The sequence below is a fragment of the Narcine bancroftii genome, chromosome 9 (genome assembly GCF_036971445.1).
Source record: "Narcine bancroftii isolate sNarBan1 chromosome 9, sNarBan1.hap1, whole genome shotgun sequence".
Classification (NCBI taxonomy): Eukaryota; Metazoa; Chordata; class Chondrichthyes; order Torpediniformes; family Narcinidae; genus Narcine; species Narcine bancroftii.
The window spans coordinates 124139157-124160346 of NC_091477.1; the positions used below are offsets into that span (position 1 = coordinate 124139157).

Here is a 21190-nt window from a genome sequence, read left to right on the forward strand (position 1 = left end):
CCTCCATATACTTGGGGGTGACTATCTCCCTGATGCTCCTAGCTATCACAATCTCTGCTTTCCAAATGATCCCGAGTTCATCCAAATCCAGCTCCTTAACTTGGTCTCCCAGGAGACCTTGCAGGTGTAGTCAAAGATCTTGTGTGCTGGATGGTCTTCTCTAATTCTTTGCGCCTTATTTAAGTAACACTCCCAGTGAATGTCATCCATAGAGGAGAGGGATACTCCAGTGATCTCAGTCATTTTAATGATTCTCTGCATTGACATCCAGTCCAGTGCGTTGCAGCTCTCATACCACACTATACAGACAGAACACTCCTGTGGAAAAAAACTGTCAAGATGGGAAACAGTAGCCTTGCCCCCCTTGACCTCCTCAGGAACGAGATGCTGTGGGTTGGTCATCTGTTATGTGCACGCCAAGGAGGTTGTGCTCTCCACTCTCCATGACAAAATCATTGACGTGTAGTGGAGAATGGTTTACCTTTGTCCTCCTGAAGACCACAATCATTTCCTTGTCCATGTTGAGACTCAGGTTGTTTTACTTGCACCATTTTGCAAACCTCCCAATCTCTCTGTAAGGTGACTCGTTGTTGCCAATGAGGCCAAGCTACTTGATAATTCTGATTGAAATGAACCTGGAAGTGCAGATGTGAGTCAGCAGCATGAACAGTACATAGGGACATCGGAAGTAGGAACAGGAGTAGGCCCAAAATGACCGATCGAGCCTGCTCCGCCATTCAATACCATCATGGCTGATCTAATTTAGGACCTAACTCCACCTACCTGCCTTCTCCCCATATCCCCTAATTCCTCTATCATGTAAAAGTGAAGCTTCCTCCACACCGTCCCATCACACACCCCCGGGGTCAGACACTCATAGGAACATCGGGAGTAGGAACAGGACTAGGCCCAAAATGGCCCATCGAGCCTGCTCCGCCATTCAATACCATCATAGCCGATCTAATTTATGACCTAACCCCACCTACCTGCCTTCTCCCCATATCCCCTAATTCCTCTATCATGTAAAAGTGAAGCTCCCTCCACACCGTCCCATCACACACCCCCGGGTCAGACACTCATAGGAACAGAGGAAGTAGGAACAGGAGTAGGCCCAAAATGGCCCATCGAGCCTGCTCCGCCATTCAATACAATCATGGCCGATCTAATTTATGACCTAACTCCACCTACCTGCCTTCTCCCCATATCCCCTAATTCCTCTATCATGTAGAAATTGATCTAACCAAATTTTAAATATGTTTAGTGAGGCAGCCTCAACCACTTCCCTGGTTAGAGAATTCCAAACATTCACTACTCTCTGGGAAAAACTATTTTTCCTCATCTCTGTCCTAAATCTACTCCCCCGAATCTTGAGACTGTGTCCTCTTGTTTTAGTTTCCCCGGCCAGCTCAAAAAACCTTCCTACATCTATCCTATCCATACCCTTCATAATCCTATATGTTTCTATAAGATCTCCTCTCATTCTTCTGAACTCGAGCGAATACAATCCTAGATGATTTAATCTTTCATCATAAGTCAACCCCTTCATCCCAGGGATTAACCTAGTAAACCTCCTCTGGACCGTCTCCAAAGCCAGTATATCCTTCCTCAAATATGGAGACCAGAACTGGACACAGTACTCCGGGTGCGGTCTCACCAGAACCTTATACAGTTGCAACATTACCTCCCTACTCCTGTATTCAATTCCTCGAGCGATGAAGGCCAACATTCCATTTGCCTTCTTAATAACCTGCTGCACCTGCAACCTAACTTTTTGCGATTCATGCACAAGCCCTCCCAAGTCCCTCTGCACACCAGCATGCTGTAGTTTTTCACCCTTTAAATCATATTCAGCTCTTTTATTTTTCTTGCCAAAGTGGATAACCTCACATTTACTAACATTGTACTCCATCTGCCAGACCTTTGCCCACTCATCCAGCTTAACGCTATCCCTCTGCAGACTCTCCACATCCTCATTACAATTTGCTCTTCCTCTCAATTTGGTGTCATCCGCAAACTTGGCTCCACCACATTTTGTCCCCACCTCCAAGTCATCAATGTAAATGATGAACAGTTGTGGGCCTAACACTGACCCCTGCGGCACCCCACTTATCACTCTCTGCCCACCTGAAAAACTCCCATTTATCCCGACTCTCTGCCTCCTGTCAGACAACCAATTTTCAATCCAGGCGAATAGACTTCCCCGGACTCCACTTTCCTGTAACTTACTGAGAAGTCTCTTGTGAGGCACTTTATCAAACGCTTTCTGGAAATCCAAATTTACAACATCAACCTGTTCCCCTCTGTCCACCACACCCAAAGAATCCTAACAAGTTTGTCAAACAAGATCTTCCCTTTCTAAAACCATGCTGCATCTGCCTGATGGTTTTAAACCCCTAAGTAGCGGGCTGAGCACACAATCCTGAGGTGTGCCAGTGCTCAACGTAATGGGACTGAGGTTTTGCTGTCAACCTGGATAGACTGGTCTTTTGGTCAAGAATCCAGTTTCAGAGAGGGGTGTTGAGTCACAGCGAGGACAGTTTATCCACTGGGCTCTGGGGTAGGCCGAGTTGGTCAATGAATAGCAGCTTGGCATATGAGGCATTATTTTCTAGATGGGTCTGGACACAGTGGAGCATCATCTATGAACTGGTTTGTATGGCAGGCAAACTGGAACTGGTGCAATATGGCTGGAAGGTGCGATTCCATTACCAATGTACTCATGATCACTGAGGTCAGTGACACTACCATTTAGTTCAGTTATTTCCACTCTCTGAGGCAGTGGGATGATGGTGGCTGCCTTTAAATCTTAGGCAACAGTGGCCTGGTGCTTTGAGATATGGAAGATATTTGGTTCTGTCTGGTTGCATTACTGTCTGGTATGGAGGTACCAATGCACAGCCCTTGAAACGTCTGGCTGAGTTCTTCGAGCATATCAGTGTGTTTTTACTACAATCACAGCATCTGCAGACTTTTGTGTTTCACTCAGGAAAAAACTCCAGAGGATTGTTAACTTGGCCACGACATCACGGGCACCAGTCTTCACTCCATTGTGAACATCTGCAAGAAACAGTGTCTTAACAAAGCAGCCTTTATCATGAAGGACCTCCACTACCCAGGCCATGTTCTCTTCACTCTGCTATCATCAGGAAGGAAGTACCAGAGCCTGAAGACGAGCACCCAGCAGCACAAGGACAGCTTCTTCCCCTCTGCCATCAGATTTCTGAATGGCAGTGAACCACAGACACAACCTTGCTTTCTCCTCTTTTGCACTAGTTTATTTTTTAAATGTAATTTATGGCAATATTTGCACTACAATGCTGCGGCACAATACTGATTTCTCTGCCCACTATCGTTTCTGGGCAGAGTCCTCCATCTAGCAAGTTCCTCCTCAATCTTCTGGGGCAAAGGGAGATAATTTGCATAAATTGCACAAATCTTTCGTCCACTTTTATCCCCAAGTATTTCATGCCTTCTTGCGGCCATTTAAGTGGACTTCCCTGTTGGTATGGTCTATAATCCTTGTTCATCAAAGGCATACTCTCACTTTTGTCCAGATTGACCTTATACCCCGAGACCTTTCCATAATCCTCCAGCGTGGTCCTCAGCCTGGCCAATGACACCCCCCACCCCGGGATCTGTCAAATATACTAACGCATCATCAGTGAAAAAGTTGATTTGTGTTCCATCTGGCCCACCCTGAACCTCTTTAAGTCTGGATCCCACCAGTGGCTCAAAATCCAGTATGAACAGCACTGGGGACCATGGACAACCCTGCTGACTGGACCTGCTCAATGGAAACACTGCAGACATCTGCCCATTTGTAACTTGGGGCTTCCAGTAAAGAGTCCTCGCCAATTAATAAATGTTTGTCCCAGTCCAAATTTCTCCAGTTCCTTGAACAAAAATTCCCACTCCAATCTGTGAAGGGCCTCTTCTGCATCCAGAGCTACAGCCACTCCTGGATCCATCCCTGACTGTGCCAGATGTACTACATTAAGCAATCTAGCTATGTTATTTGCTGATTGTCTCCTTACTACAAATCCAGCTTGGTCTGGAATTTGTTAATTTCGGCAAATATTCTGCCAACCTATAAGCCAATGCTTTTGCAATGATTTTATAATGCGTTCAATAATGAGATGGGTCTATACGAGGCAGAATTCAAAGCATCCCTGCCTTTTTTGGAATCACCATGATTGCAGTGGAGAAAGACTCCGAGAGGGTATCTGTCTCCACTGCCTGACCCACCACCTTCAGAAGAAAGGGCATGAAAAGATCAGAGCTGTGATCATCCCTTCTTTCCTATATGGAAGTGAGACCTGGACTTGGTTCTGACATCACATCAAACAACTGGAGAAATTCCATCCTTGGCATCCCTTGACAAGACCATGTCTCGAACCTAGAGGTCTTGGGTCGCATGAAGTCCCTCTGATCATCAGAGCCCAGATGCTGTGGGTGGGACACGTCATCAGAATGGATGATCACCATATGCCTCGCCATTGGTGATTGCTCCATGATGAACTGAAGACTGGAAGTCAAGGTCATCCATGCAAGCATTTTAAAGATGCTGTGAAGGAAACCCTATGTCACAGTGACATCTTGCCAAGAGAACTAGAAGCTGTGGCTGGGGACAGATCCCATAGGCGAGCCCTGTGCTACACCAGTTTTGAAGATGGGCACTGCCAAAAACTGGTGGAAACCGTGAATGGTGTCACAAAGCAGCAGCCACGCTGTTACAACAATGGACTTCCAGTGCCCCCATTGTGCTAGACTCTGCACTTTCAGACTGGGTCTGCAAAGTCACCTTCGTGACCACAGATGAACTGCACAACAATGTGTCTTCTTCGAACCAAAGGACGGCCGATATATTTGCTCCACTAAGTATGAGATGTCCCACTCACACTGCTCAACTCACTGAGTTATTCTCGCAGATTGTGTTCAGCTTTATCACTGTGTGATAGTATTATATGGCGAGCTCTCCACTGGCCACCGTGACAGAGGTGCACCAAAGAAAAGGTACAAGGACTGCCTAAAGAAATCTCTTGGTGCCTGCCACATTGACCACCGCCAGTGGGCTGATAACGCCTCAAACCGTGCATCTTGGCGCCTCACAGTTTGGCGGGCAGCAGCCTCCTTTGAAGAAGACCGCAGAGCCCACCTCACTGACAAAAGGCAAAGGAGGAAAAACCCAACACCCAACCCCAACCAACCAATTTTCCCTTGCAACCGCTGCAATCGTGTCTGCCTGTCCCGCATCGGACTGGTCAGCCACAAACGAGCCTGCAGCTGACGTGGACTTTTTTTTTACCCCCTCCATAAATCTTCGTCCGCGAAGCCAAGCCAAAGAAAAGATATAGTGTATATAGTTACAGTATCTAGACTGTGCTTTTGATAAAATTTGGCAGGGAAATCATCCCCCCCGTGTCAGAATGAAGGTGATGCTAAGGGTCCAGTACCTTTTCCAATTGTTACCCATTTCATTGCCCCAGGGCATTTTTAAGATGCTGAATGAATGTGTCAGGAGGTTCCTTTGGAATAGTAATGTGGCTAGAATCTCCATGGAAAAGTTGATGTGAACTATAATTTGGGGGGGGGGGGTTTTAAAATTACCTGATTTAAAAAAAAAATTACTGGGCAGCCCAGGCGAGGTTAATAACATCACTCTTTGGAGTGGTGGGTGGCACAAATTGGATCACATGTGATAGGTGAAAAGATAGCTGGAGAGTTTATATATAAATGGGACACTAAATTAATTTTAAAAAAACAGATAACCCCACACTAAAGCATGTACATTAGACATGGCAAATAATGAATCAATGTATTGGACTGAAAGTGGGGTTAACTCCTAAAACACCTTTGACCCAGAACAACTTAATACGCTTGACTCTGGTTAATAAAATCTTGGACACCTGGTGCAGAAGTAGGATTGTTACAAACGAAGGCAGCTCATGACATTCAAGCAATTGAGGGACAAATACAATTTGTCTAATAGAATGTTCTTCTGCTATCTAAAAAATTGGGACCATCTATGTCCATACCTGGGTGTAGCAATGTGGAGATTCTAATTCGTCAGGGGAATGTGTATAAATGTATCTCTAAGATGTATTACATATTCCAAAGTGAGGGCCTGAAACCTGGCTTACACAGGACAAGGGAGATGAGAGTCGGACTTGGGTAAAACAATCAATGAAGAGTGGTGGCAAAACCTGTGTCTGGACAATGTGACTGGAGTCATCAATGCCCAGATACAGGTTGGTGCAGTTCAACTGCTTGCACCAGCTGTACCTCACACTACAAAAATTTCAGAAATGTGCTTGAGGTGTGGTGTGGAGGTTGGAACTTTTGTCCACTCCACCTGGTTATGCACAAGGGTAAAATCTTTCTGGGAAGACCTGAGGGATGTTCTAAAAATAATTACAAAAGTGGATTTTCCATAGGATCCAGGTGTACCTTCTGGGAAACATTGGGGATGTGATTTTTAAACTATCCAAATGCCAAATTCCATTTGTGAAGGATGCCTTGATGGTAGCCAGGAAGTGTCTAGCAGTTTCATGGATATCCCCTGGAGAAAATCACAATCTAAGGAAGAAACACTTCCTTACGTGAAATATATTGGCACCCAAATTGATTAGTTCCCCCCCCCCACCCCCTGAAATGGAGACCACGGCAGCTTTGGTCCCAGCAGGGAAATGAATGTGGTCAAAGAAGTGGGACATGGCTCAGGCAACCGGCTTCTTCAGTTTAGTTTTGAGTTTTGAAATTTCTTTTTTAGTTAATTTAAGTTACTATTAATTTCTTACCCTTTGACCAAGCCTTTCTGATGGGTTTTTCCCACTTTAACCCCTCTGGAATTTGTCATTTAATTGACTGCAGTTTCAGTTGTAAGGGGGGGGGGGGGGAGAATAAATAAAGAATCTGTGTTGAAAAATTATATGGTTTGTTTGAATTATGAGTCGATGAAAATTAAAATATTTTTAAAAAACACAAATTTCTCGACCTGTTCATGACAATAAATTAAATTCTGGTTCTAATTCCTCCCCACAGGCTGCAGTTCCACTTGCAACCACGAGGGGGCGCGGGCGCCCCGACCTGCTCACGGGTCACCGTGGAAACGGGTAGACGTCACGCAATGGAACTGGAAACGGGGCCGGGAGAGGTACGGGGTTGTGGGATGTTGGGGGGAGAGGGATAAATGGGGGGGGAGAGGGGTAAATGGGGGAGGGGAGAGGGGTAAATGGGGGAGGGGAGAGGGGTAAATGGGGGAGGGGAGAGGGGTAAATGGGGGAGGGGAGAGGGGTAAATGGGGGAGGGGAGAGGGGTAAATGGGGGGAGAGGGGTAAATGGGGGGAGGGGAGAGGGGTAAATGGGGGAGGGGAGAGGGGTAAATGGGGGAGGGGAGAGGGGTAAATGGGGGGAGAGGGGTAAATGGGGGAGGGGAGAGGGGTAAATGGGGGAGGGGAGAGGGGTAAATGGGGGGAGAGGGGTAAATGGGGGAGGGGAGAGGGGTAAATGGGGGAGAGGGGTAAATGGGGGGGAGAGGGGTAAATGGGGAGGGGAGAGGGGTAAATGGGGGAGGGGAGAGGGGTAAATGGGGGAGGGGAGAGGGGTAAATGGGGGGGAGAGGGGTAAATGGGGGGAGAGGGGTAAATGGGGGAGGGGAGAGGGGTAAATGGGGGGGAGAGGGGTAAATGGGGGAGGGGAGAGGGGTAAATGGGGGGAGAGGGATAAATGGGGGGGAGAGGGGTAAATGGGGGGGAGGGATAAATGGGGGAGGGGAGAGGGGTAAATGGGGGAGGGGAGAGGGGTAAATGGGGGAGGGGAGAGGGGTAAATGGGGGAGGGGAGAGGGGTAAATGGGGGGGAGAGGGGTAAATGGGGGAGGGGAGAGGGGTAAATGGGGGGGAGAGGGGTAAATGGGGGGAGAGGGGTAAATGGGGGAGGGGAGAGGGGTAAATGGGGGAGGGGAGAGGGGTAAATGGGGGGGGGGAGAGGGGTAAATGGGGGGGAGAGGGGTAAATGGGGGAGGGGAGAGGGGTAAATGGGGGAGTTAGGCAGTTGGGGGAGTGGGGTACCAGGGGGAGGGGTTACCAGGGGGAAGGGAGGGTGCAGTGGATGGGGGCAATAGAGATCTGGATACTGAAGGGGAGGGGGAGAAGTACTAGGGATGGGGGCACCAGTGGGGAGGTACCAGATGGTGAGGGAAGGAGTGCGGGGGGAGAAGTGATGAGTGGGAGAGGTGCCAAGTGGAGTATGGGGTGGTTACCGGGAAGTGAAAGGGGTACTGAGTGTGGAGGGAGTGGAAGCAGAAGGGGAAGGGTAACAAGACGCTCTGTGCTACAGTGGACAGTGAAGAAAGTTGCCTGGGTTTGCATTGGGTCATTGATCAGAGGGAGAGCTGGTGGTGATGGCAGAGGCTGTTGAAACAGCATTCAGTCTTCGGTGCAAAACACTCAGACGCACAACCAGGCATAACACACATACAGACAAACAATATGTACACAGGCAAAGTACTTCATCTGTACAAATAAATAAATGTTGAGCGTATGAGAGTCTTGGATAGTTAATGTGAACCATTACCAAAAATTTGGCTTGTTTTCCTCACAGCATTTGGGGTTGAGAGGGGATCTTGCTGAGGTCATTAAATGATTGTGGGCATTGATAAGGTGAATAGTGACAGTTTGCTTCTTAAGAAGGAGAATCTGTGACAAGAGGGCATAACTATAAGATGAGGGAGACAGTTCTTCACTTAGAGGCTGTTGAGTAGATGGAACAATTGCCAGACAAAGTGGTGAAGGCAGATTAAATTTTAATTTTTTTTAAATTAGATCTACGACACTCTAACCCACATGTTATCTTCCTTTGTGATTGTTCTATGGATGGGACAAATGGGACCAAAGCAGGAGGGCACATTGTTTTTCAAATTTTCAATTTAAATTTAAATTAATTTTTAACAAATTTAGACATTCAGCACGGTAACAGACCATTTCAGCCCACGAGTCTGTGCTACCCAGTTTACCCCCAATTGACCTACACCCCTGGTACGTTTTGAAGGGAGGAGGAAACTGGAGCCCCTGGAGAAACCCATGCAGTGTGGTCCCAATCACTGATGCTGTAAAGGTGTTGCTACGCTAACTGTTCCATCCCGTTCTTATGGTTCTAATTCTGATTGCCAATGCCACTTCTCCCCTCCCCCCACCTTTTACATCCCTCCCTACCCTTTTCAAACATCTAAACACCGGGATATCTTTCCGCCAATCCTGCCTATACAACAGCCAAATCTCTGCCACAACATTACAATTCCATTGTCATGGGAGGGTTAGGATGATGGATTGAAGGGGTTGAAAGGTTTGCTTAATATGGAGGTGGGTAGTTCAAGGATATTGTGTGGGCTCTTGGCTCTCAAGCAGGTGATTGTCCTTTGCTCTGTTTCAGTTCAGAGTGACTAGTCCAAGCAGTCTGAAGGTTCGCTACGTGGACATCTGTACAGAACTGCAACAGGCCGTCAACCCCTACATTGAGCATGTGGTACAACAGGCAGACCTCTCTGCAGGGTCAGTCAGACCACAAGATCCTTCTGACCTCAGTACCTCACAGGATCCTACCATTCATTGTGTGTGAACTACCCTGTATCCTCCACACAAAGTGCATTACCTTGTACTTAGGATTCAAATCTGTCTGCCTTTGCTCTGCCCACCTTATAGAACATAGAAAATGACAACACAGTACAGCCCCTTTGGCCCATGATGTTATGCCAACCTCGATAAACTTGCTCCACAACAATCTAATCCTTTCCCCACTCGCACCCATACCCAGATCCATGTGCAGATCCTAGAGTCTTTTAAATGTCTGTATTTTACCAGACTTCACCACCATAATCCCTGGCAGTGCATTTCAGTAAGAACACAGAAATGCTGGAGGAATTCAGCAGGTCTCACAGCAACCAAAGGAGGTAAAGATTATATTACTGAAATTTTGGGCTTGAGCCTTTCCTCATTCAATGCATTCCAGACACTCACCACTTTCTATGTATACATAAATAAATAAATAGCCCTGACATCTGCCCTAAACTTTCCACCCTAACCCTAATCAGATATCCTCTGGTATTTGTTGTTGTCACCCTGGAAAATTGGTGCTGGCTGTCCGCCCGATCTACATCTTTTACAATTCTTTCTTTCTTTTTAACATATTTTTATTAATTTGAAAGAGTGTAATATTACATGTCATATATAGAACAGAAAATCATCATCAATCTTAATGCCTTAACATCCAGAATGTGAATCAGAAGCTAAGTGTAATATATACTAAACAGAACATTTCAGGAACATTTCTGCTCTGGTGGCAGTGTTAAAATGTCGGGACAGAATTTGTTATGCAAATTCCATCCCATAATTTTTCCCTGGGACCCCTACACATTTTTATGGAGAGGCTGCAGTATAAATGGACTGCAGTCACTCCATAAGAAATGACATTCCCCCTCCGATAAACTCCATAATACAGAAAGACTGCGTAAAAGTGCCCCTGTGTAAACAACGGCATTGGGACACACCAGAGATAAATATGCTAAATTTTTCAGAATAATTCCGGTTTCTGTGTAAAAATGCCAATTGATCATAATAATAAAAATAAAATTATATAACCATATAACAGTTGACAGCGTGGAAACAGCCCATATTGGCCCTTTGAGTCCAAGCCTGATTCACTTGAACAACCACTAGTTTCCCTCCCACTTTCCGCCCATAACACTTGGTTCATATTCTATTATTAGAATATGATTCTGACAGGATACCTCTACAAGGTCATCTCTTCTGTATATTCAGAAAAAGAAAGCAAAAAGATTTAAAAAAAAACAAGAATGAGAGAGAAAGAAAGAAAAAGGGTAAAAGAACAACCCCCCCCCCCCCCCATACTAATCCTCCATCTCCCACTAAACAAGGTCAACAACAATGAAAAAAAGAAAGACAGGGATTGAATTTCCACCTCTGCACATCAAGTAAACAGCACCCAGTGCACTCAAGGCTATGTAGTCCAATTATGACAGTAATCCATAAATGGGCCCATAATTTGTTGAATTTAATCATAGTTTATTTAATAGTGTATCCGATTTTCTCCAAGCTCAAACAAGACATGATATCCTGTATCCAACATGTGTGTCGATGGTAGAGTATCTTTCCATTTAATCAAAATTGCTTGTCTGGCTATCAACGAGGTAAAAGCTACAACTCTTCTCTGAATTTGGTTCAAGGAAATATTTTCCTGTGAGAATAGCCAAACAGAGTAATACAGGGACAAGGATCTATCTTGAACCTAAGAATCTCTGAAACTGTCTGAAAAAATTGTCCCCAAAACTCTTTTCAATTTTGGACACTCCCAAAACGCATGAACCAGTGATGCCTCATGATTTCTACATTTGTCATATATTGGATCTATGTCAGAAAAAATAAGATAATTTAACCTTAGATCACTGTATTCTACAAACCACTTTGAATTGCAATAGACAATGTCATGCACAACATGAGGTGTTAATCTTAGTGGAAAGAACCTACTTGCATTTACTCTGTCTATACCCCTCTTAATTTTGTAATTTGATAATCTCCCCTCATTCTTCTTCATTCCAAGGAACAAAGTCCTAACCTGTTTAATCTTTCCCTGTAACTCAACTCCTGAAGACCCAGCAACATCCTAGTAAATATCTGCATTCTTTCAATCTTACTGATATCCTTCATGAGGCTAGGTGACCAGAACTGCACACACTATTCCAAATTTGGCCTCACCAATATCTTGTATAACTTTAACATAACATCCCAACTCCTATACTCAGTACTTTGATTTATAAAGGAAAGATGCCAAAAGCTCTCTTTACAACCCTGTCCACCTGTGACACCACCCTCAGAGAACAATGTACCTGTATCCCCAGGTGTTTCTGTTCCTCCGCACTCCTCAGTCTTACCATTTACAATGTACGTCCTTCCTTGATTTGTTCTTCCAAAATATATCAACTCACACTTTTCTGCTTTAAACTCCATCATCTCTTACTGGTCCATTCTCCCAGATGGTCCAGATCCCTCTGCAAGCTTTGAAAATCTTCCTCACTGTCTACTACACCTCCCATCTTAGCGTCATCACCAAATTTGCTGATCCAATTCACCACATTATCATTCAGATCATTGATATAGGTAACAAACAACAATGGTCCCAACACAGATCCCTGAGGCACACCGCTCGACATAGGCCTCCAGTCTGAGAAGCAACCATCCACTATCACTCTATTTTCTCCCACACAGCAAATTTCAAATCCAGTTTGCAACCCCTCTATGTATACCTAGTGCCTTAACCTTCTGAACTAACCTCCCATGAACCTTGTCAAAGGCTTTACTAAGGTCCATGTAGACAATATTCTCAGCCATTCTTTCATCTAATTTGGTAACTTCCTCAAAAACTCTGCAAGATTTGTTAAACATTATCATTCAGATTCGGCACACCGCTCGACACAGGCCTCCAGTCTGAGAAGCAACCATCCACAACCACTCTGTTTTCTCCCACACAGCCAATTTCAAATCCATATTGCAAACTCTCTATGTATACCTAGTATCTTAACTTTCTGAACTAACCTTCCATGTGGGACCTTGTCAAAGGCCTTACTAAAGTTCATGTAGACAACATCCACAGCCTTTCCTTCATCTACCTTCTTGGTAACATCCTCGAAAAGCTCTACAAAATTTGTTAAACATGACCTACCACGCACAAAGCCATGCTGACGGTCCTTAATCAGCCCATGGCTGTCCAAATATCTATTTATCCTATCTCTCAGAACTCCTTCCAATAATTTACCTACTACTAACATCAGGCTCACTGACCTATAGTTACCCTGTTTACTTTTGGAGCCTTAAATAGCAGGACAACATGAGCTACTCTCCAATCCTCCAGCATCTCTCCCATGGCTAAGGATATGGGCAGATTGCTGGTAAGTGGGATTAGAGGAGGGTACTTGGATCAGTGCGGATTAGAATGGCCAAATTGGCCTGTTTCCATGCTGTAATTGTTATATGGTTATATTTTGATTATATCCATCAGGGCCCCTACACTTTCAACAGTTGTCTCCCTCAAGATCCAAAAGAATATCATATCCAGCCCAGGGGATTTGTCTTCCTTTATTCACTGTAAGGCAGCAATCACCTCCTCTTCCTTAATCTCCTTATATTTTTTTCTTCCATCCAATGCACGATGCCAGTTTCCTGAGTAAATACTGATGCAAAAAAAACTGTTTAAGATCTCCCCAATTTTGTGAGGCTCTACACATAGTTGCCCTCTCTGATTTTCATGGGGTCCAATTTTGTCCCTTGTTATCCTCTTAATATTCTTGTAGAAACCCTTCGGATTTATCTGCCAAAGCCCCCTCATTAATTCATTTTGCCTTCCTGATTTCCTTCTTTATTATTCTCTTACATTTTCTATACTCTGCAAATACCTCATTTGCTCCTGGTTCTACACCTCTTACTTCTTTTTAATCATAACACCAATATCCCTTGAAAACCAAGGTTCCCTATGCCTGTAAATTTTGCCTTTAATCCTGCTGGGAAAATGCAAACTCTGCACCCTCAAAATCTCTAAATGCCATCCATTTGCCGGACACATCCTTCCCAGAAAACAGCTTGTTCCAATTGATTCATCTGAGATCCTTTCTCATTTCCACAATTTAGAACCTCAACTTGAGGACCAGACCTATTCTTATCCATAAGTAACTTGAAACTAATGACATAATGGTCACTGGACCCAAAATCCTCACTTACACAGACTTCTGCCACCTGACCTGCCTCGTTCCCTAATAGGAGATTAAGTATTGCATCCTCTCATTAGGACCTATACATATTGATTTATAAAACTTTCCTGTCCAGTCCTTTACAAACTCCTAGCCATCTAGACTACAGGGAAGAAATAGCTACAAATATTTCCTCTTGAGAAATAGCTTGAAGACTAACACATTTAAGTTGTGAAATAGTTGGTAGATTCAAATGGTCTTATAAATCAGACATAGCAGTAATATCATTATCAATTTCTGATGTATAAATTTTAGTGTAAAATTCCTTAAAAATCTCATTTATTTCAAATTATCTGTAGTCATTATACCATAATTTCTTCGAATCTTGTTAAATTTCCTTTTAACTGTCCAGCCAATAATTTACCGGTTTTTTCTCCATGTTACATAAAAATAGCTTCTGCTCTTCAGCAATTGTTGTTCAATAGGATAAGTTGTAAGAAGGTCAAATTTAGTTTTAAAATTCTTCTCTTATATAAATCTGGATTGTTGCCTTGAGCCATTAATAAATCAATTTGTTTGATCTGGTTAATTATCTCCTGTGTTTCCTTAATAGTCTTCTTAATACTATCAGTATAAGAAATAATTTGGCCCCTTAAATATGCCTTAATTGTATCCCAAAGTATGTGATTAGATATCGTTGGAGAAAATTAGTAGTTTAAAAATAAAAGTATTTGCCTCTCCATAAAACTTTTTTTAATCTGCATGTAAAGAAATATTAAATCTCCATTGCCTTTTCATCAAAGTTGAATCTGGAAAGTATAGTAATAGAGTAATGGAAGCATGATTTGTTGTAACTATTCCTTGATATTCGCATTTCTTATTCCAAGAAATCAGTTGGTTGTCAATTAAAAAATAGTAAATTCTAGAATACAAATGGTGAACATTTGAAAAAAAGTAATAATCTCTTCTTATGGTTTTTAAAACGCTGAATATCTGAAACAGCATAATTAGATTTTTTTTAAATTGAATCATGACTGCAGATTTTGAAAGACTGATCTAAAACCATATTTAAACAGCAATTAAAATCCCCTCCTAAAATCAATGAATAATGGTTTAAATCAGACAGGAGTGAAAAAAGCTTATCAAAAATGCTAACTCATCTATATTGGATGCATAAATACTTGCCAATAGAACCAATTTATTATGTAATTTACTTGAAATGAGGACATAGTGGCCTTGTTTATGAATAATACTTTTGTGAAGTACAAATGGGTTATTTTGATAAACTAAAATAGAAACTCCTAACTTTAGCCTCCGAAGAACTCCAAACTTTAACCCCATTCATTCCTTTCACGTTCCAAGAAATAATTTTTATGGAGGGCATCAATAAAGTGATTAACCAATCCAAATTATTATGGCTGACCGCTGCAGTGCTTCCACTGTTGACACGGTTCATTAGTAAGTATATAAAATATATATTTTGCAGGTGACTGTGGAAACCTAAATACCCCTAGAAAGAAAAAAACCCCTCCGACCTCCCCCCCAATAACTGAAGATCAGCAAGAGAAGTTGCTAGATGCTCTAAAATGAAAAGTATAACCCATATACTTCTGCTAAAGATGTTAATCGCTCCTTATGATAAGGAAAAATCTAAAATTGTAATAACTTTCCTCATCAGATTAATATCTATACCTTGTCAACAAATACACTATAACATCATCAGGCAAAACTTCAATATCTTTTGTAAATATCCAGTCATACCATAAGACCATGGTATGAATTAACTTTAATAAACAATCATAATTAGTTTATCATAAGTTTAGATAAGCCAAATGCTAACTTCATTCATTTGAATCTGGAACAAATTAATAAGCCTTATCAGAGAAAAATATAATTAACTTCTTTACGGATGCATAATATATAAATCTATGTAGTTATCAGTAATAACATTTCTTCTTATATTTTCAATCATCATATCATAACACAAAAAATCCAATCCATTCTCAAACCTATATCGTAAACATAATAAATACGTTGCAGTCTTTTACAATCTTATGTACTTTTATTAAGTCTCCAAAGAGAAAATCCATAGTTCAATCAACCTTGCTTCATTTAACATATTCCTCAAACCAGGCAACACCCTGGTAAATTTCCTCCACACCCTCTCCAAACACATACATCCTTCCCGTGATGACGTGACCAGAATGGAATGCAATACTCCACATGTGGTCTAACCAGAGTTTTGTAGAGCAGCAATATTACCTCATGACTCCTGAACTCAATCCCCTCACTAATGAAGGACAGCAAGCCATAGGCCTTCTTAACCACCTTATCAACCTGTGTGGCAACCTTCAGGGATCTATGGATCTCTCTGTTCATCTACATTGTTAAGAATCCCACCATTAACCACCTACTTCACCTTCAAGTTCAACTTTCTGAAGTGCCTCACTTCTCACTTATCCAGATTAAACTCCATTTGTCACTTTTCTGCTCAACTCTGCATCCTTGCTGACCGTCCCTGAGAAGACTATGCTGTCTAGTTCTGTAATTGCCTATTTTTGAAAAGTCTCTGAGTATTTGCTTTATACATGCCCCTAATGATTTTCCCCTCAAACTCCTATGCTCCAGGGGATTGAACTCCAACCTATCTATCCACTCCCTATAACTTGAGCCCAGTGCCAGCAAGTCCTGGTAACATCCTGGTCAACCTCTTCTAAATGACATTCTTCCAGTAGCGGTGCGAGCAGGTCTGCACACAATACTTTGTATCATCTTACCCATGTCTTGTGCAGATGAATCATGAGGTCCTAACTTTTGTGCTCAGTATCCTGAACAATGAAGGGAAGCATGCCTAATGCTTTCTTCACCACCCAGTCCACCTGAATCGCCAATTTTCATGGAAGTATGTACCTCACTCCTTGATCTCTTTGTCTGCAACATTCTCCAGGATTCTACTATTTATCGTGTAAGTCCTTTTCTGCTTTGACTTCCAAAAATGCAACACCTTAAACTAGTTAGTGTAAAATTTTATTCACTTTATCAGGATGAACAGTAGCCAGTCAAGGGAACGCCACAGGAAATGTTTCCTCTTGCCTGGGGAAACTGCAGTATATCTTCTGTACTTTGGCTCAGTTTCTTAACCATGATGTCTTGTGATCTGCTTAAAGGCAAAGGAGGAAAAACCCAACACCCAACCCCAACCAACCAATTTTCCCCTGCAACCGCTGCAACCATGTCTGCCTGTCCCGCATCGGACTTGTCAGCCACAAACGACCCTGCAGCTGACGTGGACATTTACCCCCTCCATAAATCTTCGTCCGCGAAGCCAAGCCAAAGAATTAGTTTATCTTACTCCTTTTGCTGGTCTCTATACACAAGAACACCCTCGATACACTCAACAATGTTAATCCAAAGAGCCATTATTTAAACACAATTTTCTTTTGCTATCATTTATTAACTCATATTTTTCTAAATCTCAATGCTTTCCTCAGATCTATGCACCTCGTTGTTCTCCCACTACCTATGCCTGAGAGGTTAGCAAGAATACTTGCTAGGGTCTAGTGCAATACACAAAAGTGCAGCTCCTCCAGCACTCATAGGAAGTAAAATCCCTGAGCCCCTCTTCAAAAGTGAATGTCTGGCATATTGTCTTGTCGTTGCTGCAATGAGTGATTGGGATTGACTGATGTGCTCACTGAGTTTTGGCTGGATTTCCATTCCTTGAATTGAATTATCTAACTCTCCTCCAGACCTCTTTATGAGGGATTAACATTGATGCTCAATGGAAACTCACTGGATTTCCCAGTGCAGAGGTTGACAGACAGTGATGTTATAGCTCTCGTCCATCTCCTGCATCAGAACTCCTACATCACAGGTAAGCTCTCTAAGATCAGCATTTAACTCTATTTCCTTTTGACAACTGAATGAAAAAATGTCAGAGCAATTAAACAAATATTTTGGTTCCATATTTATGGAACAGTAGAGCATAGAAAAAGGTCCTTCAGCCCACATGCCTGCTCAGACCATAAGATACAGGAGCAGAAATAGGGCATTTGACCTGTCAAGTCTGCCCCGCCATTCCATCATGAGTTGATCCATTCTCCCACTCAGTCCCACTCCTCTGCCTTCTTCCCTTAACTTTTGATACCTTGACTATTCAGATATCTATCAATCTCTGCCTTAAATACCCCCAATAACCTGGCCTTCACAGCAGCCCGTGGCAGCAAATTCCTGAGATTCACCACTCTCTGGCTAAAGAAATTCCTCCACCAATTTCAAATGGGTGCCCTTCAGTCCTGAAGTTGTGCCCTTTTGTTCTTGACTCCCCTACCCTGGGAAACAACTTTACCATATCTACTCTGTTCAGGTCTTTCAACATGCAGAATGCTTCTATGAGGTCCTCCTCATTCTGCTGAACTCCAACGAGTCCCGTCCAAGAGCCATCAAATGTTCCTCATATGCTAATCCCTTAATTCCTGAATCTTTCTTGTAAATCTTCTCCAATTCCACTACATCCTTTCTTAAATAAGGAGCCTAGAACTGTACCCTGCACTCCATGAGGCCTCACCAGTGTTTTATCATGATGCCTAATTTAAACTAAATCACTGCTGCTTTCTCCTGATACAAATTCCTCTTTCATGCATTATCATTTGTCTATCTATAAGCTTCTTAAATTATACTATTCTATCTGCTTCCACTACTATTTCTGGCAGCCAATTCCAGGTACTGAGCAATCTGTAAAAAAAAATACTTTGCACATCTCATCTAAACTCGCCACCACCTCAACTTAAATGCATATCCTCTAGTGTGTGAAGTTTTTACCCTGTGGAAAAATACTCAGTCTATTAATGCCTCATTTTATAAACTTCCATCAAGTCAACTCTCAGTCTCCATGCTCCAGGGGAAATAGCCCACATTTTCCCAACCTTTCCTTATAGCTAGTGAAAAAACAATGCTGGAGAAACTCAGCAGGTCAAACATTATACTTTATACAGCAAGGATAAAGATACCTAACCAATGTTTCAGCTCTTCATCAAGGAATGAGAAAAAATCTAGGCAGATGCTGAATAAAATTATGGGGCAGGAGAGGAGCACAGTCCCACAGGCAGGAGGTAATAGGTGACTAGGAGGGAGGAAGGGAAGGCACACCAGCAAATGGGGAGGATGGCTCTGTGAATGGAGAGGGAAGGGGGTGGAGAGCTGGAAGTAAGAGGACAGAGAGATGGGAAAGAGAGGGAGAATGGGAAGTGAGCAAGCAGAAGCCAGAGAAGTCATTGTTAATGCCTTCCTTAATGCTCATATCCTCTAATGTAAGCAGCATCCTGGTAAATCACTTCTGTACTAAAAATTATGGTCTGTAGATACCATGGATTAAGTAAAAACACAATGCTGGAGAAACTCAGCAGGTCAAACGGTGATACAGCAAAGATAAAGGAATATAACCAATGTTTTGGGCTTGAGCCCTTAATCAAGTTCAACCTGAGAGCTTGTCTCAGAGGTACATTAGGCAATTAAACATGCTAAATTCAATAAAAGTTAATTTAATGTTTCTCCAGCTTCTTACGTGATACAGCAAATTAACTTTATGTTCAGCTTGAAGTTGTCTATCATAATCCCCAATTTATTTTCAGGAAGCAAACCTTTTGAAAAAAAATTGTTGTCCAGTTTAGACTCCCCTTTTATTCCTTCTACCAAAGTACATGACCGGACACTTACACCATTGTATTTGCCACTTTCTCTGCCCATTCTCCTAATTTATCCCAGTCTCTCTGCAGCCTCTCTGTTTCCTCATCAGTATTCTCCCCACCACCTGTCTTTATATCATCTGCAAACTTAGCCACAAAGTCATTTCCACAATCCAAATTTTTAACATACAATGTAAAAAGAAGTGGCCCCAACACTGACCTCTGCGGAACACCACTGGTAACCACTACCCTCATCATCTTTTAAAGCAGCCTCATGTGCAACACCTTATCAAAGGCCTTTTGAAAGTCCAAATATACCATCTCCTTTGTCTCGCCTGCTTGTGGTTTCCTCAAAAAATTGCTGTCGGTTGTCGGGCAAGTTTTTCCCTTAAGGAAGCCATGCTGACTCTGGCCTCTCTTGTCAGACACCTCCAGGTACTCTGTAACCTTATTCTTGACAATTGACCCAACCACTTCCCCATAATCAATGTTGAGCTAGCAGGTCTATGATTTCCTTCCTGCTGCCTCTCTCCCCTTTTTAAATAGCAGAGTGAGCTTTGCAATTTTCCAGTCCTGAATCATACCAGGATCTATTAGTTCTTGGAAGATCATTACCAATTCCTCCACCATCTCTATAGCTGCTGCTTTCAGAACATGAGGGTGCAATCCATCTGGTCCAGGAGACCATTTGCTTCCCAAGCACCTTCTCTCTGGTGATCATGACTGCACTCACCTCTCTGATGCCACTTAAAGACTGGTTTGCTGGTACTATCTTCCACAGGGAAGACTGATGCAAAATGCTTATTCAGTTCCTCTGCCATCTGCTTGTCTCCCTTTACAATTTCTCCAGCATCTTTTTCTATCAGTCCTAAATCTACTCTAGCCTTTTTTTTAAAATTCTTAATATACCTAAAAATGCTTTTATTTGGTAGCCTCCTTTCAAAGTTCATCTTTTCCTTCCTAATGACCTTCTTAGTTGCTTTCTGTAAGATTTTAAAAGCTTCCTAATCCTCTAACTTCCCATTAATTTTTATTCCTGTGTATTCCCTCTCTTTTGCTTTTACTTTGGCTTTGACTTCTCTTTATCAGCCATAGTTGTGTGATTTCTATAATTCCAATATTTCTTTTATTTTGGAATTCACTGGTCCTGCACCTTCCTTACTTTTTGCAAAAACTCCAACATTGCTGCTCTGCCATCCTCCCTACTAGTGTGCATTTGACCAAGTCCCCTCTCATACCTCTGTAGTCCCCTTTATTCCCCTGATATACTGACACCTGATTTTAGTTTCTCCCTCTCAAAATGTAGGGCGAAGTCTATTGTATTATGATCACCTGCCTCTTAAGTGTTCCCTTACCTTCAGCTCCATTACCAACTCCAGTTTATTACACAATACCCAGTCCAGAATTGCCATTTTCCTGGATGCCTAGCCACAAACATTTCTAAGAAGCCATCCTGAAGGCATTCGATAAATCCTTCTCTTGGGATTCAGCATCAACCTGGTTTTCCCAATCAATCTGCAGATTGAAATCCTCCATGATTATTGTAACATTGCCCTTTTCACATGCCTTCTTTATCTCTTTCTATAGTTTGCACGCCACATCCTGGCTACTGTTTGATGGCCTATACACAACTCCCATCAGAGGCTTTTTACCCTTGCAGTTTCTTAATTCTACCCACAGGGATTCTATATCTTCTGATCTAATATGTCTTCTCTCCAAAGATTTAATTCCATTTTTAACCAGCAGAATTATGC

At 42.7% G+C, this 21190-nt stretch overlaps 1 protein-coding gene across 5 annotated transcripts in view; it reads left to right on the plus strand.

Annotated features, from left to right (window-relative positions):
• Positions 1-21190, plus strand: part of LOC138742783 (leucine-rich repeat-containing protein 34-like) — a 69443-nt gene that overhangs the window by 4392 nt on the left and 43861 nt on the right. For 2 of the 5 annotated variants that reach the window (XM_069897709.1, XM_069897710.1), the window contains exons 2-4: positions 7042-7153; positions 9429-9547; positions 17502-17626. In XM_069897709.1, coding sequence (XP_069753810.1) covers positions 7042-7153; positions 9429-9547; positions 17502-17626 — 356 coding nt within the window. The other 3 variants (XM_069897712.1, XM_069897713.1, XM_069897711.1) reach the window with 3 other exon arrangements.